The following is a 25,595-nucleotide window of genomic DNA, read 5'->3' as shown; positions in this document are numbered from 1 at the left end:
CATTGTATATATTTTTTAGATATTAAAGAAGTTGTCCACTACTTTAACATTGATGACCTGCCCTTGGGATGGGTCATCAATGTCTAGGCATCCCCCGCCAATCAGCTGTTCTCTGTGTTGGCAGCGGCTGGAAGTGTTCAGTTACAGAGCTCCTACATCTGCTGATCGTGGTCGTTGCCATGTACTGCACATCCGCCCCCTATTGACTTGAGTAGTATGAGTATTTTATCAGCAGGAGATTATCGCATGAGGGCTAGTTGTCTCTTGCTTCCTAGTTGACTGCTTTGTGTAACCACATACATACTATTGCTTATCACATTTCTGGCAATGTACAGTTTATTCTTAAAGCTGCCAATCATTAGTGTTGGTTGGGTTAAGCAGGGGTCAGCATTCTGAGTATTGCTCAATCTGCAACCGAGAAAACCTTGATTGCATCAAAATGACATCAATAATCTCAGCAAGTGATCTCATCAAGGTCTCAACTCCTACATCATGCTGGTGTAAGGTTCCCTTTAATACACTACATATTTTAAATAATTCTTCCAACCCCATTACGTCACTGAGCCGGTGTGGAGAGTCTCCTAATCATATCCTCAACATTAGTTTTGAACTTTTGATAAAGCCTCTTATGTAGCAATTTACGGGAATGAAGATGCCACTGCTTCCCAACAGGAAGCTCTATTAGGCAAACCTCAGAAGTAACTAGTACTACAAGATGAAACGCCTAGAAAATAAGGTCCATTATTTCTGAAACCAGGCACATTTATTTAGAATACTCAATTTATCCAACAAAAGCCACCACCTGTCACCTTACTGGACCCTCTTGAATACTGTGTGAAATTTTAACCCACTTAAGGGATCAAAAGATGATTGAAGCCTCTTAACAGAGGAGTGAAGCAAAAATTTCAGCTCCTCTACATCGTGGCCACCAAAGTTTACCATAAATTGATCCAGAAGTTAAAATTGAACTAATATACAAGACCTACTAAGGTCTTGAAGGTTATGAAGAAGCACGATAATGGGTACAATTCCATCTGCAGCCAAAAACCAGGAGACAGAACAAATTCCCTAGGAATCCTAAAAAGAGAACACCTGGCTCATCAGTAACCTCACTAAGAAACTTAAACTAGACTGAAAACATTTGTGTTTGTGGAGTTAAATCGTCCTGCAAAAAAGATCATGGTTCTCGGCAGCACATCCATCCTGTATAAACAAGGCTTGTTCTGCAACGAACAATGGCAGTTCACGAGCACTAAACTAAGTATTCTAGATCGTCAAATGTGACTGAGACTAGGTCATCCCACGTGGCCCAATGCCCATTTTAAATATTAAGGTGGGTTTTTTCGGGGGTTCGGGAGCTGGGTAGTGAGGGCAATGAGCTCACTGGGGGACCAAGGCTGGTATGTTTCTACTGGCCATACCTGGGGCAGATCCTGTACCAGCAAATTATCAACAATTCTAGGAGGTAGAAACTGTACTTGACTCCTGGTCCTGATGGGGAACAGAGTCACACTGGGTGTTATCCCTGGGCGTGGGGACCCACAGGAAACGCAACAATTAATCCTAGAGGAATTTTGTTAACCACAATATCTGCAGGCCCATCCCATCTGTCTGGCATAAGGCAGGGATGCAGGTTTTACATCAACTTCAGACACTTCCAAGCCTGGTTTCCTCTGATTTATGTTCACTCATTGAAAAACGCTGGGCAACTTCTAACCACCTCAAATTTGTTCTTACCTTTCAGCCATCCTTACCAATTGCAGATACATTTCTTGCATTCCGCATTCCTTCTTAATCTTTCAGATTCCCCCTTGCTCATACCGAATTGCCTCAGAATCAATTCACATCCATCTACTGCTTAAACAACACTACCAAACCTGTTGCATCATATGCACAGACAAGAGTGGTACCTCTTATGTTGCTTACTCCCTTACAGTTGCCAGTCCTCTTGACTGCATCTTCAATGCTTGCAATTATCCAAAAAAACTGAAATGGGCTATTGAGTTTTAACTGCAAAAGGATCTACTTATTCCTAAGAGAAGAATTTCAACCCCCAGAACCACTGTTCTCGCAAGAGAGGAATTTCTCAGAAGCATCAACATCATTTGACCAACCCTTGGTGCCCATACAATACACAACCAAACAGATAATCCAAAAACTAAACTACAAATAGTAATTGCAATCACTTCCACTTATCAATATAACACATCATGGAAGAATAAGATACTGTATTTTTCTACAAACCGTTCATCCACTTCCTCTGATTGAAACCAATTACTTAATATTTTTTATTAGGCTCTCTAGGTGCTGTGGATTCTCCAAGACCAAGATCCAGGTGGGAACCTTGGGCATGAGCGTTTGTACAGCAGCTTGGTAAGTATAGGGATCTTAAACCTTAAGAAGAACGGTGAAATACTGGAATTGCAGGCAAGCGGAGAACATCAGGAAACTACAGATAGGCAGGTAGAGTGCAGTAAACTGCAGTCAGGCAGAAGACTTCAGGAAACCGCTGGCAGATGCAGAATGTCAAAAGCAGGCAGGTAGTGCAATGCTGGAAACCACAGGCAAGTAGCAGAAAACACTCTAGAGCAGTGGCAGCAAACCTGTGGCACTCGTGCCAGAGGGGACACGCGCACCATCTCCTTAGGACTAGAAGACGACGGGGGAGCAGCGGGTCACAGGAGGCAGGCGCCGGCTGCTGCGGCTAACTCCTGTGCCGACTGCTAAACAGAAATTAGTATTCACTGCACTGGGAATGAATATTAATTTCTCTTGTAGCGCGCACAGTTGCAGCCGCCAACTTCCAGCAGCTGCAGGGCTTTCACAGGGTGCCCGCTCATTAAGGTAATGAATATTCACCTCTCTCCACCCTCAGAGGCGAGGAGAGAGGTGAATATCCATTACCTTAATGAGCGGGGACACGTGATGGCTCAGGGCGCACAGGGACGGTAAGTAGGATTTTTTTTTGTACTGCTTTTCTCATGGGGGTCATACATGCAAGGATAGGGATGAAGAACCATGCATACAAGGATGGGGATAAGGAGCCATGCATCCCAGGCAGGGATGAGGAGCCATGTAGGCGGGATGGGGATGATGGATCATGCATGCAAATATAGGGATGAGGAGCCATGCATACCAGAATAGGGATTAGGGGACAATACACACCCCGCTTTTACTCTAGTCAATACGTTTTCTCAGTTTTTAGTGTCCAAATTAGGTGCCTTGGCTTATACTTGGGTCGTATTTTTTTTTTGTGAGGCCATTATACTGTATGGAGCACTATGTGAGCACATTATACAGTATGAAATACTATGGGGACGTGATACAGTATGGGACATCGTGTGGGGCCATTATACTGCATGGAACACTGTGTGGGGCCATTACACTGTATGGAGGACTGTGGAGCTATCTATTTTACTTTATGGAGATCTATGTGGAGCCATTGTACTGTATGGAGGACTTTTTTGTGCACATTATATTGTATGGTGGGCTGTGTGGGGGATTACAGTTGGAGAATCATACTGTGATGGGGTCACCATTCTTTGTTGGGGGAACTGAGGGAGGGGGTACAGTAGAGTCATAATACTGTGCGTGTGGAGGAGTTCACTGTGAGGGTATCATACTGTGTTTGGGAGCACTTTTGTTTGAATCATACTTTATCTGTTTTATTCAAGGTTTTTTATCCTTTGTTATTACATATTTAAATTAGGCAATTGGGCCATATGCTTTTTACTGCTGTTACATAACATATTATTCCACTATAATTCCAAAAGTTAATCGTTTTATTTGATAAGATTATTGTAGACTTTTTTTTAACAAATACAGTGCCTTGCGAAAGTATTCGGCCCCCTGGAACTTTTCAACCATTTCCCACCTATCATGCTTCAAACATAAAGATACCAAATGTAAATTTTTGGTGAAGAATCAACAAGTGGAACACAATTGTGAAGTTGAACGAAATTTATTGGTTATTGTAAATTTTTGTGGAAATTCAAAAACTGAATAGTGGGGCGAGCAATATTATTCAACCCCTTTAACTTAATACTTTGTTGCGCCACCTTTTGCTGCGATTACAGCTGCAAGTCACTTGGGGTATGTCTCTATCAGTTTTGTACATCGAGAGACTGAAATTCATTCCCATTCTACCTTGGCAAACAGCTCGAGCTCAGTGAGGTTTGATGGAGATCGTTTGTGAACAGCAGTTTTCAGCTCTTTCCACAGATTCTCGATTGGATTGAGATCTGGACTTTGGCTTGGCCATTCTAACACCTGGATACGTTTATTTATGAACCATTCCATTGTAGATTTTGCTTTATGTTTGGGATCATTGTCTTGTTGGAAGACAAATCTCCGTCCTAGTCTCAGGTCTTTTGCAGACTCCAACAGGTTTTCTTCAAGAATGGTGCTGTATTTGGCTCCATCCATCTTCCCATCAATTTTAACCATCTTCCCTGTCCCTGCTGAAGAAAAGCAGGCCCAAACCATGATGCTGCCACCACCATGTTTGACAGTGGGGATGGTGTGTTCAGGGTGATGAGCTGTGTTGCCTTTACGCCAAACTTATCGTTTGGCATTGTTGCCGTACACACACGGCTCCACTCCGTACACCTTGTACACACACGGCACTGCTCCATACACCTCGTACACACGTGGCTCCGCTCCATACACCTCGTACACACGTGGCTCCACTCCGTACACATCGTACACGTGGCTCCGCTCCATACACCTCGTACACACGTGGCTCCACGCCGTACACATCGTACACGTGGCTCTGCTCCATACCCCTCGTACACACGCGGCTCTGCTCCGTATACCTCATACACACGTGGCTCCACGCCGTACACATCGTACACGTGGCTCTGCTCCGTACACCTCGTACACATGCGGCTTAGCTCTGTACGCCTTGTACACACGCGGCTCCGCTCTGTACGCCTTGTACACACGCGGCTCTGCTCCGTACACCTCATACACATGTGGTTCCGCTCCGTACGCCTTGTACACACGCGGCTCTGCTCCGTACACCTCGTACACACACGGCTCCGCTCTGTACACCTCGTACACACATGGATCTGCTTCGTACACACGTGGCTCCGCTCCATACACGGCTCCGATCCGTACACCTCGTACACACATGGCTAGGCTCCGTACACACGGCTCTGCTCCGTACACCTCGTATACACACGGCTCCTCTCCGTACACCTCGCACACACACGGCTCCGCACACCTCGTACACACGGCTCTGCTCCGTACACCTCGTACACACGTGGCTCTGCTCTGTACACCTCGTACACACGTGGCTCTGCTCTGTACATCTCGTACCCACGTGGCTCTGCTCCGTACACCTCGTACACACACGTGGCTCTGCTCCGTACACCTCGTACACACACGTGGCTCTGCTCCGTACACCTTGTACACATGCGGCTCTGCTCCGTACAGCTCGTACACACGCGGCTCCGCTCCGTACACCTCGTACACACGCGGCTCCGCTCTGTACACCTCGCACACACATGGCTCCGCACACCTCGTACACACGGCTCTGCTCCGTACACCTCGTACACACGTGGCTCTGCTCTGTACATCTCGGACACACGCGGCTCTGCTCCGTACAGCTCGTACACACGTGGCTCTGCTCCGTACACCTCGTACACACACGTGGCTCTGCTCCGTACACCTCGTACACACACGTGGCTCTGCTCCGTACAGCTCGTACACACGCGGCTCCGCTCCGTACACCTCGTACACACGCGGCTCCGCTCTGTACACCTCGCACACACATGGCTCCGCACACCTCGTACACACGGCTCTGCTCCGTACACCTCGTACACACGTGGCTCTGCTCTGTACATCTCGGACACACGCGGCTCTGCTCCGTACAGCTCGTACACACGTGGCTCTGCTCCGTACACCTCGTACACACACGGCTCCGCTCCGTACACCTCGTACACACACGGCTCCGCTCCGTACACCTCGTACACACACGGCTCCGCTCCGTACACCTCGTACACACACGGCTCTGCTCCGTACACCTTGTACACACGCGGCTCTGCTCCGTACAGCTCGTACACACACGGCTCCGCTCCGTACACCTCGTACACACGCGGCTCTGCTCCGTACACCTTGTACACACGCGGCTCCGCTCTGTACACCTCGTACACACACGGCTCCGCTCCGTACACCTTGTACACACACGGCTCCGCTCCGTACACCTCGTACACACACGGCTCTGCTACATCCACACTGTAAACCCCTCCTGACCCCACACATAAACTTCCCCTCATCCAGCACCATGACAACCAGCACAGCCGAGTCCTGCATACACTGAGGGCCCTGATCATGTGACCCCTGACTCCTCCCCTCCTGTGACCTCATCACAGGTCCTGTGCGCACAGAGCAGCCATATATGTGGTGTGCGGCTCTGCAGGTGGAGGTAGGTGCTGGAGCCCCGTTATTCTCTATCAGGATTGGCCGCTGGTCACACTCGTGCATTGTAGATTTGTTATGAAACTGCTTTTTAGAGGTTTTACAGGAGGTTTTGAACATTCTCACTGTGACATGTTTCCCGCACACAGATATTATCCATTTGCTGCTCGTTGATTCACCCTGTAGGATATTTCTGCACCATTCTCACGTGAACCATTGGCCCACAGAAAGAAGTAAGGAGCCCCATAGCGTGAACGGTGTCTGTGCCGACCCTTATCGTCAGCCTGGAGTGACTATTGCCTATGTCATGCACGTATCTCATTATGATCAGTCACAGCCCCCTATACTTACAGCCCAGAATTACGTTTTTGTCTTGTATCAGCCACAGCCCCCTTTATAATTGCCTTCCATTATCCATTGCCCCCTATAATTGCCGGCCTCAGCCCCCCTTGATGTTAGCCGGAGTTTCTCCCATAGCTGTATGCTTTGTATATATCGCTCTCCAACATACAGAGTATATCTCTACACGCCTGTTGTAAAATTCCTAAAAAAACAACCACCTAGGCACTTAAATGGGTTGTCCGGTCCAAATCAATTAGTCAGCAGACTAATGCATATCCCCGCCGGTTTCTGAGCTGGGAATGGCAGGTACGTATACGTTATACATACTTCCAGGCAGAACCTATTGGGCTTGGCCTCGCCCTATACACTTGTTCTGTGCGCAGACATTTGACTGCAATGTGATACCGAGAATTGGACATCGACACCAAAGACGGCCGGCAGCCCAGACTTTATTAGTTGGCACTGCGGTGCTCACTGTACCACACATAGCAGTAAGGTGACCCAGGTGTGTGACACTCCAACAGCAAGAAGGTAAAAAGTAGAGTAAAGACAAAATTTGTCTCCAACAACAACAAAAAATATATATATATTTAAAAACAATATGTTTCTCACCTGATTATTTCACATTCATCCACTATGCTGAAGGAATTAGATACACGGATTGTGTCACACGATAGGATTAGAAGCAGACTGTCTTCTGTTAATGTTGATGATTATGGCTTACAGCCAATGAAAACCCAAAAGTCATTATCTCAGTAAATTAGAATAATTAACATAAAACACCTGCAAAGGCTTCCTAAGCGTATAAAAAGGTCCCTTAGTCTCTTTCAATAGTCTCCACAATCATGGGGAAGACTGCTGACTTGACAGATGTCCAGAAGGCAGTCATTAACACTCCACAAGGAGGGTAAGCCACAACAGGTCATTGCCAAAGAAGCTGGCTGTTCACGGAGTGCTGTATCCAAGCATATTAATGGAAAGTTGAGTGGCAGGAAAAAGTGTGGTAGAAAAAGGTGCACAAGCAACCGTGATAACCGCAGCCTTGAAAGGATTGTTAAGAAAAGGTCATTCAAAAATTTTGGGGAGATTCACAAGGAGAGGACTGCTGCTGGAGTCATTGCTTCAAGAGCCACCACACACAGACGTATCCAGGACATGGGCTACAAGTGTCGCATTCCATGTGACAAGCCACTCATGACCAATAGACAACGCCAGAAGCGTCTTACCTGGGCCAAGGAGAAAAATAACTGGACTGTTGATCAGTGGTCCAAGGTGTTTTCAGATGAAAGTAAATTTTGCATTTCATTTGGAAATCAAGGTCACAGAGTCGGGTGGAAGAGTGGAGAGACCACAATCCAAGCTGCTTGAGGTCTAGTGTGAAGTTTCCATAATCAGTGATGGTTTGGGGAGCCATGTCATCTGCCGGTGTAGGTCCACTGTGTTTTATCAAGACCAAAGTCAGCGCACCCATCTACCAGGACATTTTAGAGCACTTCATGCTTCCCTCTGCCGACAAGCTTTTTGGAGATGGAAATTTCATTCTCTAGCAGGACTTGGCACCTGTCCACACTGCCAAAAGTACCAATACCTGGTTTACATACAACGGTATCACTGTGCTTGATTGGCAGCAATCATCCCAGCTCCTTGTTTCCTGCAATCTCCATCCTCCCCCCAGTTATTTGACTGCTCTGACTTCATTGAACCAGGTAAGAGACAGATTTAAACCAAGCAAGTGGGAAGTTGCACTTAAATGTTTGGCACCAAGATGCACCAAACAACAATGCCAAGTTTTTTTTTAGCGCTATAAAAAGGTAAGGTTTATTAGTGGCCCCTAAAACGCATACATTTACATAACACAAGGATTATAATTGCTTAATAACAAATCAGAATCACAGTGAAGATGAGCTTTAGGTTAATAACTAATTGGTTTCACTTTATAGCTTTGTCAGGGGGTCAGATGTGGAATCTGTTTACAGCAATTAAGAAGAAAAAGCATTTTTCTTACGCACATCAAATCGTAGAGTAGCAGATGGAATTATAAGACATCATCTTTACAGAACTCATCGTGGAGTGATGAAATGTCTACAAATGAACCGTTACCATATTTTACTTACTGTACAAACACTATTGTCTTGTATGCTAAGATCTTCATGTTGTTAAATATCTTCAAAACTATCTGAATTTATTTTTAACTCCTGTGACCCCAAGTGAGAGGACCTAAGTATTCTTTGTGTGACCGCTTAGATGTGTGAAGTCCTCATTATTGATTTATACTGGCATCACAACGCCAGCAAAATACCATGTGAAATACACAATTACATGTTTTTTCAACAGCTCATATTATTTCTATTCAGTTCCCTATAATATTGGATACTCTGAGTGAAGATCTATATAAGAGAATTTTCCTGATTCACCGGTCAAGGATGGATAGGGAAAGAGACAAGATGGCGGAGAGGATATTATGCCTCACCCTAGAGATCCTCTTCCGGCTTACTGGAGAGGTGAGAGATTCTGATGACGTCACATTACATAATTCTTATCTACGGGAATAACAGATGGACAGAACTGGAGAGGTGAGGACTCTGGGAATGTCTGTAGTGAGATTTATTAATGTGTCTCTCCACAACCAGGATTACACAGTAGTGAAGAAGACCTCTTGTGAGTGCTGTCAGGACCCTGTGTCTGAGGGTCGGGGAAGACCCCTGAGCCCAATTATGGGGCCTCCACCTCACCTCCTGATACATGAGGACATCAATGACCAGAAGATCCTAGAACTCACCTACAAGATGATTGAGCTGCTGACTGGAGAGGTAACACTGCTGGGAATGCTGGGACATTACACAGTAACGCTATGAAGGGATTGGGAGGATGATGGTATCATTGTATGTGTCAGGTTCCTATAAGGTGTGAGGATGTCACCATCTATTTCTCCATGGAGGAGTGGCAGTATTTAGAAGGACACAAAGATCTGTACAAGGATGTCATGATGGAGGTTCCCCAGCCCCTCACATCACCAGGTAATAGACAGGACTAAATACACACAGCCTAAAATTATCTGTATGTAAAGAATTAATTCTGTCGTTGTATGTGTTTTCTCCAGTTCTATCCAGTGAGAGGACAACAACAGAGAGATGTCCCCATCCTCTTCTTCCACAGGACTGTAAACAAGAAGATCCCAATGTTCCTCAGGATCATCAGGTAGATGGAGAGAAGGTGTCATGAGACCTCCTCTATGATGTGTAGACGGCTGTGAAGGTTTTGTGCTCAGTCTTGTTTTATCCACCAGGATTTTATGTTTTATACTTGTGTAATGAGAACGGTGGAAATGGCAGGATTAGAGCTGATCATACACACATGGTAAAAATTGTTGATACCCCTCGTTTAATGACAGAAAAACCCACAATGGTCACAGAAATAACTTGAATCTGTCAAAAGTAATAATAAATTAAAAATCTATGAAAATGAACAAATGAAAGTCAGACATTGCTTTTTAACCATGCTTCCACAGAATTAAAAAAAATAAAATAAAACTCATGAAATAGGCCTGGACAGAAATGATGGTACCCTTAACTTAATATTTTGTTGCACAACCTTTTGAGGCAATCACTGCAATCAAATGATTCCTTTAACTGTCAATGAGACTTCTGCACCTCTCGACAGGTATTTTGGCCCACTCCTCAAGAGCAAACTGCTCCAATTGTCTTGTGTTTGAAGGTTGCCTTTTCCAGACGGCATGTTTCAGCTCTTTCCAAAGAAGCTCAATAGGATTTAGGTCAGGACTCATAGAAGGCCACTTCAGAATAGTCCATTGTTTTCCTCTTAGCCATTCTTGGGTGTTTTTAGCTGTGTGTTTTGGGTCGTTATCCTGTTGCAAGACCCATGACCTGCGACTGAGACCAAGCTTTCTGACACTGGGCAGCACATTTCTCTCTAGAATCCCTTGATAGTCTTGAGATTTCATTGTACCCTGCACAGATTCTAGACACCCTGTACCAGATGCAGCAAAGCAGCCCCAGAACATAACAGAGCCTCCTCCATGTTTCACAGTAGGGACAGTGTTCTTTTCTTGATACGCTTCATTTTTCCATCTGTGAACATAGAGCTGATGTGCCTTGCCAAAAAGTTCAATTTTTGTCTCATCTGTCCATAGGACAGTCTCCCAGAAGCTTTGTGGCGTGTCAACATGTATTTTAGCAAATTGCAGTCTCATTCCAGTCTGGCTTTTTTATGATTTTTTTTTTCAACAATGGTGTCCTCTTGGGTCATCTCCCATGAAGTCCACTTTGGCTCATACAACAACGGATGGTGCGATCTGACACTGATGTTCCTTGAGCTTGAAGTTCACCTTTAATCTGTTTAGAAGTTTTTCTGGGCTCTTTTGTTACCATTCGTATTATCCGTCTCTTTGATTTGTCATCAATTTTCCTCCTGCGGCCTTGTGCAGGAAGGTTGGCTACAGTCCCATGGATCTTAAATTTCTGAATAATATTGTATGTGCAACTGTAGTTACAGGAACATCAAGCGGCTTGGCGATGATCTTATAACTTTTACCTATAACATGTTTATCTATAACTTTCTTTCTAATCTCCTGAGACAACTCTTTCCTTCGCTTCCTCTGGTCCATGTTGAGTGTGATACACACCATGTCACCAAACAGCACAGTGAGTATATGTAGCCCTATATACAGGCCACTCACTGACTCCAAGATTGTAGACACCTGTGCTGCTAGTTAGTGGACACACCGCGATTTAACATGTCCCTTTTGTCACATTATTTTCAGGGGTACCATCATTTCTGTCCAGTCCAGGCCTATTTTTTTTTTTTTTTTTTTAAATTCTGTGGAAGCATGGTTAAAAAGCAATGTCTGACTTTCATTTGTTCATTTTCATAGATCTTTTATTTATTATTACTTTTGTCAGATTAAAGTTAATTCTGTGACCATTGTGGGTTTTTCTGTCATTAAACAAGGGGTACCAACAATTTTGACCTCGTGTGTAGATGTGACTTCTCCACCTGTCTGTGACTTGTACAATATTTGTTTCAGGATGAAGATCTGACCTATATTAATACTACAGAGACTTATTTGAGTGGGGATGAGCGGTGTAAAGAGGAGATTCCAACATTTGACTACCCAGGTGATATATATAATAAAAAGTGATTAAAAAGCTGCTTTGTTTGACATGTAAAGAAGAATAATTGCAGAACCCTTTTCCCCTTCAATGTCACCCATAGTCTGCACATTTCAATTGAAATAAAACTGAAATTTGTTCGGATGGAAAAAGAAAAATAAAGAGCTAAAATAATGTGGTTGCATAAATAGGCTCACTCTTAGGCCACATTCACACGTTCAGTATTTGGTCAATATTTCACATCAGTATTTGTAAGCCAAAGCCAGGAGTGGAACAATCAGAGGAAAAGTATAAGAGTAACATATCACCCCTTCTACATATTTCACCCACTCCTGATTTTGGCTTACAAATACTGATGTAAAATCCTGACCGCATACTAAATGTGTGATCATGGCTTTAAACTAATACTTTGATGAAATTCCCTTTGAATTTATAACATTTTCTCATTTTCGGTAGGAGTCTATCAGCACAGCGCATCTAATATTGGCAGTCTTTTCCCACTTTTCCTTACAGTAGCTCCCGAACTGTCATATTACGGGGGCATCTTCTATTTTCGGCACCATCTTTAGACACAAATTTGGGCTCTGAATGGGTCATTCCAAAACTTTGTTCTTCTGGAGAAGCCGTTCTTTTGAGGATTTGAAGGTCGCTTAGGTTGTTGTGGTTGTTGTGTTGAAAGGTGAAATTCCTCCTCATTTTCAGCTTCATAGACCTGAAGGTTTTGTTTTAAAATTGACTGATATGTAGATCTACTTAAAACCCCAGTTCCAGCTGCTGAAAAACAGCCCAAACCATAATGCTGCCTGTGTTTTGCTTGACTGTGGGTATGGTGTTCTTTTTTGTGAATTATGATCAAAAAGTTCAACCTCAGTCTCATCATAACACTTTTTACCACTTGCTATTGGCAGACAGGATGTAGGTTTTGGAAAAATATAGCCAGGTTTGGATTTTTTTATGTAAGAAAAGGCTTCCATCCTGCCACCCTCCCCCACAGGCCAGACATATGAAAAATATGGGAGACTGTTGTCACATGCAGTATACAACCAGTACTTGACATAAATTCCTGCAGCTCCTTTAATGTTTCTATGGGCCTTTTGGCAGCCTCCTGGACCAAATTTGTTCTTATCTTTTCATCAGTTTTGAAAGATGTCCAGTACTAGGTATTGTCAGTATTGTAATAAATTTATGCCACTTCTTCCTAACCTTGTGAACAGTGTTTTGTGATCTATCTAATGATTTGAACCCTTCTCTTGACTGATAACTTTCAACAATGAGATCCTTTTGCTATGTTGTAAGCTGTTTACAGACCTCAGCTTTTGTTAAAAAATGCAAGAAAATATCAGGAAAATCCTCCTAGAGCAGCGAAACTTTATATGCAATTAATCAGAATCCCTGAAAAAATATGTAAATTGTGCACTGATTACTATGTAACTTGAGTTTAAATGGCTAATTCTGAACACAGCTACATCCCCAATAATAAAAGGGTGTCCACACTTAAGCAACCACATTCTTTTAGGGGGATTTCAATTTGTTTCTCACTGGATTTTCACAGATTATGGGTGACATTAAAGGTTGAAAAAGTTCTGAAACGATTCTTCTTGGTGTGATATTTTTACATGATAAAAACTTTATTTCCCTTATTTCATAAGGGATATTCTTTTATGTCAACTGTATGTGCTGTCATCCCCAATTCTTAACACAAGATGACAGATGTGAAGAAATTGGCCACAATGCTTAAATAAGGGTTATCATAATGAAGTACCCTGCTGCTCAGCCATAATTGTCGCTAGTCTATAACCAATGAATAATTATAATCTGATAATTTTATCCACTCAGCCCAACAGTTGGATGACACATCTCCTATAAAATAGTAACGGAAAAAGTTACAAAAGGATATGACCAAATTACTTGGGCTTGAGGGTGGATGCACTTCAGCTTTTTTCCTTGAAGAGCACAATCCCAACGGACTAAAGTGGAGAGTCAACTTGCAGCAAGTCGAGATATGCTATCGGTACGAATCAAAGTATGGTCTGTACATGGCTACATACAGTGAGGAAAATAAGTATTTGATACACTGCCGATTTTGCAATTTGTCCCACCTACAAAGAATGGAGAGGTCTGTAATTTTTATCGTAGGTACACTGTGAGAGACAGAATCTTTAAAAAAAAAAAAAAAAGCAGAAAATCACATTGTATGATTTTTACATAATTAATTAGCATTTTATTGCGTGAAATAAGTAGTTGATGCGATAGGAAAACAGAAATTAATGTTTGGTACATAAACCTTTGGTTTGCAATTGGAAAGATCAGACATTTACTGTAGCTCTTTACCAAGTTTGCAGGGATTTTGGCCATCTCCTCAAGATCTTCCAGGTTTTGGGGCTGTCGCTGAGTAACATTGAGTTTCAGCTCCCTCCAAAGATTTTCTATTGGGTTCAGGTCTGGAAACTGGCTAGGCCACTCCAGGACTTTGAAATGCTTCTTACAGAGCCACTCCTTAGTTGCCCTGGCTGTGTGTTTCTGGTCATTGTTATGCTGGAAGACTCAGCCACAACCCATCTTCAATGCTGTTACTGAGAGAGGGTTGGCCAAAATTTTGCGATACATCACCCCATCCATCCTCCCATCAATACTGCGCCAACAGTTGTTGCCTTCTCACCAAGCTGCTTGCTTATTGTTCTGTAGCATATCCCGACCTTGTGCAAATCTACAATTTTGTCTCTGGTGTCCTTAGACAGCTCTTTGCTCTTGGCCAGGGTGGAGAGGTTGGAGTGTGATTGATTGAGTGTGTGGACAGGTGTCTTATATGCAGGTAATGAGTTCAAACACATACAATTAATACAGGTAATGAGTGCAGAGTAGGAAGGCTTCTTAAAGAAAAACTAACAGGTCTGTGAGAGCTTGAATTCTTGCTGGTTGATGATGATAATAATAATAATAATAATAATCTTTATTTTTATATAGCGCTAACATATTCCGCAGCACTTTACAGTTTTGCACATACTGTCCCTGATGGGGCTCATAATCTAAATTCCCTATCAGTATGTCTTTGGAAGTGATCAAATACTTATTTCATACAATAAAATGCAATTGAATTATTTAAAAATGATACAATGTGATTTTCTGGTTTTTATTTTTTTATTCTGTCTCTCACAGTTGAAGTGTACCTACGATAAAAATTACAGACCTCTCCATTCTTTGTAGGTGGGAAAACGTGCAAAATCAAATACTTATTTTCCCCACTGTATACGTAAGGTGGCAATTCAGTTAAAATGTTTATACACACTAAAGTTCTTGGAGATATCAGAATAAAACAAATCATGTTGTCGTCCATAGATGATCAATCTATGGAACAACAGTCACGTTATAAGAATAAAATTTGATTGTAGATCAAGGGATTGCGGGTAAAACCACCCAATCACCACAACCATCATCAAGATCCACCGCTGGCAGCTCCCTTTCCAATTTCCGACCAGTGACGTCCCGGATTTGCTTGTTGGGAGACAAGTCTAGAAAAGTCTAGAATTTTAAAAACTTTCCTCCTAATTATCAAGGAAGAGAGATGTAAGCCACGTGAAAAGAACCTTGGGGCTTGGCCTTCATGTTTCTTATAAGTATAAAATACTTTTTATTTTTTTTATTTTTTATCAACACCTAGCTCCCTATACGATTCGCCACTAAGCATTTGATGAGCAGCAACATTGTAGTCCTATATAGTTCCTATATTTTTCTTTGTACAAATTCCTGGTACCTTTCTATGAGCCGTAATCTATTTAAACCCCTGAACCTCAAACTATCATTGCCAACTAAAGTTTTTTTCTGGCCCTGCCTTGTGCTGTCTTCTTCTGTGTTACTTGTTGAATTCCTGTTGTCTGCCCCTGGCCTGTTTCCTGATCATTCTTTGACTGCTGATTTTGCACTTTTGGTGCACTCCTGGTTCTGCCCTCTCTTCACTTGTCTCAGCTTTGGTTCTCACCTCCAGCCCTTCCATGGCAAGAAATAAAGTGGAATCTCTTGTAAGTCAAGATTCATGTACCGGGGTTAAAGGTTGAAGACTGGGGTTAATCTGGAATTTCACAAACAGTGTGGCTAACCCCAAGTCTGTCCGAGGTGGCGTTATTATGCTGTCCGGCATCTGCACACAGCCAAATGCATTTCTCTGAGTATACGGAGCGGCTGCTGTATACACGCCCCCGGACCTGACTGGCAGCTGGCCGCAATGCACGGGAGTGTCAATCAGGGCTGGGGGCACAGTTGTGTCAGTCAGGGCCGCGGGCACGGTTACAGCAGCCGCTCGGTGTACTCAGAGCAATGACTTGTCCAGCGCTGCCCCTATAACTGAACACTGAATTCTGGTGGGGAGAATAAAGATAATTTCTGCAGGTTAACCTCGTTATTCCTGGTGACAGGTTCCCTTTAAAAAGCTAATTTTAGGTTTAAAATATCAGCATAAATTTTAGGTGATTATCATTTCAAAATAATAAAATTGATTTTTTTCTTAGCAGATAACTGTATCAGGAGCTCAGATGTACAATGGATATCTTTTGATTGTAAAGCAAATGATGGTGGTATCACACAAGAGCCATACAAAGAGCATGTCATAATTCCAAATATAGCCCTTCACAGCAAATCATCTGATCCTTATCAGTTCCTATCTTCTAATTCATCACAACATGTGAAGAATAATAAACGTCCTAAAAAAGGTGTCATAAATCAAAGACTTTATGCAGTGAAGAAGCTATTTTCATGTTCTGAATGTGGAAAATATTTTAGCTGGAACTCTAATCTTATTAAACACAAGAAAATTCATGCTGGGGAGAGGCCATTTTCTTGTGAAGAATGTGGGAAATACTTTAGAGAGAAATCAAATCTTCTTAGACATCAGAGAATTCACACAGGAACAAAGCGATTTTCATGTTCAGAATGTGGAAAAATTTTTAGAGAGAAATCAGATCTTGTTAGACATTATCGGATTCACACAGGGGAGAAGCCATATTCATGTTCAGAATGTGGTGCACTTTTTACCGATAAATCATCTCTTCTTAAACATCAAAATGTTCACACCGGAGTAAAGCCTTATTCATGCTCAGAATGTGGGAACTGTTTTAACCAGATATCAAATCTTATTAAGCATAAGAGAAGTCACACAGGGGAGAAACCATTTTCTTGTGAAGAATGTGGGAAATGTTATACTGCTAAAACAAATCTTGTTAAACATCAGAGAATTCACACGGGGGAGAAGCCATATTCATGTTCAGAATGTGGAAAAAATCAGAAAACTGTTTTATGTAGACATCAGAGAATTCACAAGCTATGAATCCATTTTAATGCCCATAAATATTCTAAATAAAAATTAAATAATTCACACACTGCTATAGCCACTTTTATATAGGAGTAAAGCATTTTAATCCAAAAGCCAGCTCTAAATGACCATAAAAAATATAACAAAGGAAAAACATTTTCAGGTCCTGAATGTTTGAGATTTTATGCACACAAATCACATTATTGAACAGTAAGGGACACACACAGGGAGCTAGCTTTTTTAACATTTGTTTATCTTAGAAATAATTGAGTTATCAAAAGCTTTGAATGGCTTCAATCAGACTTTGTCTTACCACATAATCACTTATGTACCCTATTTTACGCTTTGTAAGACGCACTTTATTTCCCCCAAATTTGTGGGGGAAATGGGGGTGCGTCTTACAAAGCGGATATACCGCTTACCGCTACCGTTGCAGGCTGGGATGAGAGGGTGTCCGCTGCCGCCGGTGTCCACTGCTGCCGAGGGTGATGCTGGCGTCTTCGGTGCAGTGGGGGGCTCTGCCGACATTTTGTGAAAGGCCAGAGCACCCCGGCAGTTCATCCATGCTTTCCTGTGTGACGGACTTCAGGAAAATGGCCACCGGGAGGCGGCGCATGCGCAGATAGAGATCTCGGCACCAAGATCTCGGGAGAAGAGATTTCAGTGCTGAGATCTCATCTCCCAAGATCTTGGTCCCAGCGGCCATTTTCCCGAAGTACATCACAGAGGAAAGCATGGACAACTGCTGGGGTCTCTGGCCTTCCACAAAATGTCGGCAGAGCCCCCCTACAGTACCGCAGACGCCACCATCACCGGAGACACCCCTGCAGCACCGAAGCCCCCCGCAGCACAGAAGCCCCGATGCAGCACAGAAGCCTCCGTGCAGCACAGGAGCCCCCCGCAGCACAGGACACCTGCACACCCCCTCATCCCAGCCTGCAGCAACACTCCACTCCTGCCTCCTCCAGCAGCGACCCTGCATCACCGCTGCCACCACCCCCGGTAAACAATAAGACACATGGATTATAAGAAGCTCCACCAATTTATTAAAAAAAGTTTTTTTCCTATTTTTCTCCTCAAAATTTGGGGTGCGTCTTATAATCCGGAGCGTCTTACAAAGCGAAAAATACGGTAAGTACTTATTATCAGTGTGGGACTGGGTTGGCAAAAGTCCACCAGCAATATTGATTCTTGCGGCCCACTGTTCAGCTACATGCAAAAATAACCTGACACTAGTGTATAAATTTACTTTTGCTTTTAGGTAATATTAACTTGGATAACTTGTTCAATGAATGATTAGATTATACCCATTTCTGCAAATTGTGAATCAAGTGTGATGAGTAATTCATGAGTACTCCTTCACAGCGGCCTACCGGTGGGTTCTCCTATGGGCCAATCCGAGCCTGTTTGTAATTCTGACACCCATACACCATGAAAACAAAAATGTCACCTTTTGATATGTTTATAAATTTGGTTGCTGATCCAAAACTCAGATATTCTTTTTATAAAGCTCCTCACTTCACTTCAGTGCAAGTTAAAAACAAATCGGAGAAGGATGACATCCCTATTCTCGATGGCCAATGGAACACTCCGCTTTCTTCATAACTTAATGTTTTGTTCTGATATTAAAGGGAACATGTCACCCCCATAATGGCTGGTGAAGTAAGCTCACCGGCATCAGGGGCTTATCTACAGCATTCTGTAATGCTGTAGATAAGCCCCCGATGTTACCTGAAAGAGGAGAAAAAGACGTTAGATTATACTCACCCAGGGGCGGTCCCGGTGCGGTCAGGTCGGATGGGTGTCTCCGGTCCGCTCCGGCGCTACCATCTTCATTCCATGACGTCCTCTTCGGGTGTTTACGCCGCGGCTCCGGCGCAGGCGTACTTTGTCTGCCCTGTTGAGGGCAGAGCAAAGTACTGCAGTGCGCAGGCGCCGGAAAGGTCAGAGAGGCCCGGCGCCTGCGCACTGCAGTACTTTGCCCTGAACAGGGCAGACAAAGTACGCCTGTGCCAGAGCCGCGGCGTAAAGACCCGAAGAGGACGTCATGGAATGAAGATGGGAGGCGCCGGAGCGGACCGGAGACACCCATCCGACCGGACCGCAGCGGGACCGCCCCTGGGTGAGTATAATCTAACGTCTTTTTCTCCTCTTTCAGGTAACATCGGGGGCTTATCTACAGCATTACAGAATGCTGTAGGTAAGCCCCTGATGCCGGTGAGCTTACCTCACCAGCCATTTTGGGGGTGACAGGTTCCCTTTAAGTGACCAAGATGTTATATGGAAAAAGTTTGTCACCTCCAAAACATGGCGGACTTAGCCTCTATAAATATCATATTTGTATTATACATTTTGCTTGTTTAGTTGTATAGAAAAATTGTTTTATTACATTTATGTAAATGAGAAGACTTTGGTTCGCCATTAGTGCACACAGGATCACAAAGTATTGGGTGGCTGATACTGACAGGAGAGGGATGAGAACGCGCCCACTCTCACACTGTGCTTGCGTACATTATCATTCCTCTCCTGTTTGCAGAAAGTGGTGACTTTCTGCACAAGAATCACACAACAGCAAGTGGACTCTACTCTCAAGGGAGGGAAATAAGAGCGTGCCAACATGCAAACACCTACATGCGCATTCTCATCTCCCTCTCCTATCAGCATCGGCTGACCGCTACTTTGTGCAGCAAGTGGCCGCTATACAGGAGAAGGATGAGGAATTGGCCCCTAAAACTATGTGTCCTCTTTGTCCCTGCATTATTATTTGAGTTTTCAGGGCTGGGTATTTATATCAGGCAATACTCCAAAGCAAGTGCTTTCAATCAAATACAGGAAGAGGCAGAGCAGTGCCAGCACAACTGAACAAGTGTCGGGGCCCTGGACAAACAAGGGGTCCACTCAGTGGCGAACACCCCCAAATTGTGCTTTCAACTACGTTGAATGCATGCCGATACAGTTGAAAACGATGGGAGAGAGCGCGTCCACTGATGCTCCCTCTCCCATCATTCCCCCTCTGTGTTTGAGCTCTATGACTTCTCAGCCCAGAGGGTACAATGACGTCACTACAGCACACCGTCTGTGGCCAGCAGATGCAGTGGGTCAGAAGACGCTGAGGAGACCGGAGCACTGGAGCAACGGGCAAAGGTGAATATTTCATTCTTTATTTTTTATGTATGGAGCATTATATGGGGCCAATTGTACTGACAAAAGTATAAAAGCTAAAAATTATTTTTTTTACAAATTTCTGAATTTTCTTTCACTGCTTAAATAAAAAAATAAAAAACTGTACATAGTTGGTATCTGCGTACTCGTACTGACCTGGGGAATCATAATGCCATGTTAGTTTTACCATATAGTGAACATGGTAAATAAAAAACTCAAAAAATCATTGTGGAATTGCACTTTTATTTGCAATTTCACCTCACTTGAAATTTTTTCCCGTTTTCCAGTAAACTATGTGGCTGAATGAATGCTGTCATTCAGAAGTACTAAAATGAAGTACTCACATGGCTATATGGCTGGAATAATAAAAAAAAGTTATGGCTCTTGGAACAAGGGGAGGAAAATCGCCCGAGGGTTAAGGTGTTAACACCATTCGTGTTAAAGTGCTGTGACCAGCTCCTGAGGTAGACTATTCCACAGGTGAATAGTTCTTATGGCAGAGAAGGTTTGACTTCTCTGGAGATTGAACCTTTCTTTAATCAGGCAGTGGTAGTGCTCCCTTGTCTTTTGATGTTTTTTTTTTCCATGAAACCGCTTTTGACCATACTTCTTGTATGGGTTCATACGATTCAGCATGAATAAAATTGGTCCAAAGTTGTTCCTGAAAAGTCAGACGAGTATCATTCTAGTGTCATGCGATTTTAATGCGAGTACAATGCGATTTTTCCAACCTAGCATCCAAATAACATGCAATTGAAATCTGTATTCAATTAGATTTTAACATTAGCTTTTACATAGAGGAATTCTCTGCGCCGTGCTACTGACATCCCATTGCAGCAGCAGCTACTCTTTTGTTTCTTTTTTCTCTCTATGTTGTCTGTTCTTTTGGACTTTCTTTTGGACTTTCTACTGGATTTGGTACCTTTATGGACTCCTAATTTGTAACCGCGGATTGATGGATGGTTTATACTCTGTGGATCGCACTGTTCCTGTATGACTGACCATTGGGGGAAGGCGGAAACCATTCACCATACAACCAACTGCCTCTAGACACGCAGTGCTGGATCAGCACCTGGATCTGCCACTACTACGTACATCCCCCTACAGGTACATGCAACTCCTAAATGGATACCAGTGATACGACACACCCATGGACATGAATCTAATGCAACCACTACAAGCCACAGTTCCACAATACACACAGCTTCTTGTTATGGTTCTCAATGGCAAGAGAACATAGCCCAGCATACATAGGAACTAGCTCTTGGAAGGATGGAAACTTAAACTGACCATGAACTAAACCTGCCGCACAACTAACAGTAGCCGGGTAGCGTAGCCTGCGTTTTATCCCTAGACGCCCAGCGCCGGCCGGAGGACTAACCAATCCTGGCAGAGGAAAATATAGTCCTGGCTCACCTCTAGAGAAATTTCCCCGAAAGGCAGACAGAGGCCCCCACATATATTGGCGGTGATTTAAGATGAAAATGACAAACGTAGTATGAAAATAGGTTTAGCAAAAATCGAGGTCCGCTTACTAGATAGCAGGAAGACAGAAAGGGTACTTTCATGGTCAGCTGAAAACCCTATCAATACACCATCCTGAAATTACTTTAAGACTCTAGTATTAACTCATAACATCAGAGTGGCAATTTCAGATCACAAGAGCTTTCCAGACACAGAAACGAAACTGCAGCTGTGAACTGGAACAAAATGCAAAAAACAAACAAGGACAAAAGTCCGACTTAGCTGGAAGTTGTCTGGTAGCAGGAACATGCACAGAAAGGCTTCTGATTACAATGTTGACCGGCATGGAAGTGACAGAGGAGCAAGGTTAAATAGCGACTCCCACATCCTGATGGGAACAGGTGAACAGAGGGGATGATGCACACAAGTTCAATTCCACCAGTGGCCACCGGGGGAGCCCAAAATCCAATTTCACAACAGTACCCCCCCCTCAAGGAGGGGGCACCGAACCCTCACCAGAACCACCAGGGCGATCAGGATGAGCCCTATGAAAGGCACGGACCAGATCGGAGGCATGAACATCAGAGGCAGTCACCCAAGAATTATCCTCCTGACCGTATCCCTTCCATTTGACCAGATACTGGAGTTTCCGTCTGGAAACACGGGAGTCCAAGATTTTTTCCACAACGTACTCCAACTCGCCCTCAACCAACACCGGAGCAGGAGGCTCAACGGAAGGCACAACCGGTACCTCATACCTGCGCAACAATGACCGATGAAAAACATTATGAATAGAAAAAGATGCAGGGAGGTCCAAACGGAAGGACACAGGGTTAAGAATCTCCAATATCTTGTACGGGCCGATGAACCGAGGCTTAAACTTAGGAGAAGAAACCCTCATAGGGACAAAACGAGAAGACAACCACACCAAGTCCCCGACACAAAGCCGAGGACCAACCCGACGCCGGCGGTTGGCAAAAAGCTGAGTCTTCTTCTGGGACAACTTCAAATTGTCCACCACCTGCCCCCAAATCTGATGCAACCTCTCCACCACAGCATCCACTCCAGGACAATCCGAAGATTCCACCTGACCGGAGGAAAATCGAGGATGAAACCCCGAATTACAGAAAAAAGGAGACACCAAGGTGGCAGAGCTGGCTCGATTATTGAGGGCAAACTCCGCTAAAGGCAAAAAAGCAACCCAATCATCCTGATCTGCAGACACAAAACACCTCAAATATGTCTCCAAAGTCTGATTCGTCCGCTCGGTCTGGCCATTAGTCTGAGGATGGAAAGCAGACGAGAAAGACAAATCTATGCCCATCCTAGCACAGAATGCCCGCCAAAATCTAGACACGAATTGGGTTCCTCTGTCAGAAACGATATTCTCCGGAATACCATGCAAACGAACCACATTTTGAAAAAACAGAGGAACCAACTCGGAAGAAGAAGGCAACTTAGGCAGGGGAACCAAATGGACCATCTTAGAGAAACGGTCACACACCACCCAGATAACAGACATCTTCTGAGAAACAGGAAGATCCGAAATAAAATCCATCGAGATGTGCGTCCAAGGCCTCTTCTGGATAGGCAAGGGCAACAACAATCCACTAGCCCGAGAACAACAAGGCTTGGCCCGAGCACAAACGTCACAAGACTGCACAAAGCCTCGTACATCTCGTGACAGGGAAGGCCACCAGAAGGACCTTGCCACCAAATCCCTGGTACCAAAGATTCCAGGATGACCTGCCAACGCAGAAGAATGAACCTCAGAAATGACTTTACTGGTCCAATCATCAGGAACAAACAGTCTACCAGATGGGCAACGATCAGGTCTATCCGCCTGAAAATCCTGCAAGGCCCGCCGCAGGTCTGGAGAAACGGCAGACAATATCACTCCATCCTTAAGGATACCTGTAGGTTCAGAATTACCAGGGGAGTCAGGCTCAAAACTCCTAGAAAGGGCATCCGCCTTAACATTCTTAGAACCCGGTAGGTATGACACCACAAAATTAAACCGAGAGAAAAACAACGACCAGCGCGCCTGTCTAGGATTCAGGCGTCTGGCGGACTCAAGATAAATTAAATTTTTGTGGTCGGTCAATACCACCACCTGATGTCTAGCCCCCTCAAGCCAATGACGCCACTCCTCAAAAGCCCACTTCATGGCCAAAAGCTCTCGATTCCCAATATCATAATTCCGCTCGGCGGGCGAAAATTTACGAGAAAAAAAAGCACAAGGTTTCATCACGGAGCAGTCGGAACTTCTTTGCGACAAAACCGCCCCAGCTCCGATTTCAGAAGCGTCGACCTCAACCTGAAAAGGAAGAGCAACATCAGGCTGACGCAACACAGGGGCGGAAGAAAAGCGGCGCTTAAGCTCCCGAAAGGCCTCCACAGCAGCAGGGGACCAATCAGCAACATCAGCACCCTTCTTAGTCAAATCAGTCAATGGTTTAACAACATCAGAAAAACCAGCAATAAATCGACGATAAAAGTTAGCAAAGCCCAAAAATTTCTGAAGACTCTTAAGAGAAGAGGGTTGCGTCCAATCACAAATAGCCCGAACCTTGACAGGATCCATCTCGATGGAAGAGGGGGAAAAAATGTATCCCAAGAAGGAAATCTTTTGAACCCCAAAAACGCACTTAGAACCCTTCACACACAAGGAATTAGACCGCAAAACCTGAAAAACCCTCCTGACCTGCTGGACATGAGAGTCCCAGTCATCCGAAAAAATCAGAATATCATCCAGATACACGATCATAAATTTATCCAAATAATCACGGAAAATGTCATGCATAAAGGACTGAAAGACTGAAGGGGCATTTGAAAGGCCAAAAGGCATCACCAAATACTCAAAGTGGCCCTCGGGCGTATTAAATGCGGTTTTCCACTCATCCCCCTGCTTAATTCGCACCAAATTATACGCCCCACGGAGATCTATCTTAGAGAACCACTTGGCCCCCTTTATGCGAGCAAACAAATCAGTCAGCAGTGGCAACGGATATTGATATTTAACCGTGATTTTATTCAAAAGCCGATAATCAATACACGGCCTCAAAGAGCCATCTTTCTTAGACACAAAGAAAAAACCGGCTCCTAAGGGAGATGACGAAGGACGAATATGTCCCTTTTCCAAGGACTCCTTTATATATTCTCGCATAGCAGCATGTTCAGGCACAGACAGATTAAATAAACGACCCTTAGGGTATTTACTACCCGGAATCAAATCTATGGCACAATCGCACTCCCGGTGCGGAGGTAATGAACCAAGCTTAGGTTCTTCAAAAACGTCACGATAGTCAGACAAGAATTCAGGAATCTCAGAGGGAATAGATGACGAAATGGAAACCAAAGGTACGTCCCCATGCATCCCCTTACATCCCCAGCTTAACACAGACATAGCGTTCCAGTCGAGGACTGGGTTATGAGATTGCAGCCATGGCAATCCAAGCACCAACACATCATGTAGATTATACAGCACAAGAAAGCGAATAATCTCCTGATGATCCGGATTAATTCGCATAGTTACTTGTGTCCAGTATTGTGGTTTATTACTAGCCAATGGGGTGGAGTCAATCCCCTTCAGAGGTATAGGAGTTTCAAGAGGCTCTAAATCATACCCACAGCGTTTGGCAAAGGACCAATCCATAAGACTCAAAGCGGCGCCAGAGTCGACATAGGCATCCGCGGTAATAGATGATAAAGAACAAATCAGGGTCACAGATAGAATAAACTTAGACTGAAAAGTGCCAATTGAAACTGACTTATCA

General features: G+C 44.0%; 1 protein-coding gene across 2 annotated transcripts; it reads left to right on the top strand.

The window, feature by feature from the left end:
• The first annotated feature begins 6,335 nt into the window (after positions 1-6,335).
• Positions 6,336-17,809, top strand: LOC143766262 (gastrula zinc finger protein XlCGF66.1-like). Of its 2 annotated transcripts, none has more exons than XM_077253793.1 (7): positions 6,336-6,427; positions 9,117-9,263; positions 9,393-9,572; positions 9,656-9,779; positions 9,863-9,960; positions 11,807-11,897; positions 16,397-17,809. In XM_077253793.1, the coding sequence occupies exons 1-7, from the start codon at positions 6,401-6,403 to the stop codon at positions 17,206-17,208; spliced, it is 1,479 nt and encodes a 492-aa protein (XP_077109908.1). In that variant the 5' UTR covers positions 6,336-6,400; the 3' UTR covers positions 17,209-17,809. The 2 variants fall into 2 exon arrangements, with proteins under 2 accessions (XP_077109908.1, XP_077109907.1); XM_077253792.1 differs by having other exon boundaries at positions 16,394-17,809.
• The last annotated feature ends 7,786 nt before the right edge of the window (positions 17,810-25,595 follow it).

This window comes from Ranitomeya variabilis, chromosome 4 (assembly GCF_051348905.1).
Source record: "Ranitomeya variabilis isolate aRanVar5 chromosome 4, aRanVar5.hap1, whole genome shotgun sequence".
Classification (NCBI taxonomy): Eukaryota; Metazoa; Chordata; class Amphibia; order Anura; family Dendrobatidae; genus Ranitomeya; species Ranitomeya variabilis.
Note: the sequence above shows the minus strand (reverse complement) of the source record. Positions and strands in the feature narration are given on the sequence as shown.

Excerpts from the sequence above, each read along its gene's own strand:
- LOC143766262 (XM_077253792.1), top strand. The coding sequence starts at position 6,401 with ATGTGGTGTGCGGCTCTGCAGGTGGAG. Across the intron at positions 9,264-9,392 it reads TCTTCCGGCTTACTGGAGAG|GATTACACAGTAGTGAAGAA; the intron begins GTGAGAGATTCT and ends CTCCACAACCAG. Across the intron at positions 9,573-9,655 it reads TTGAGCTGCTGACTGGAGAG|GTTCCTATAAGGTGTGAGGA; the intron begins GTAACACTGCTG and ends TGTATGTGTCAG.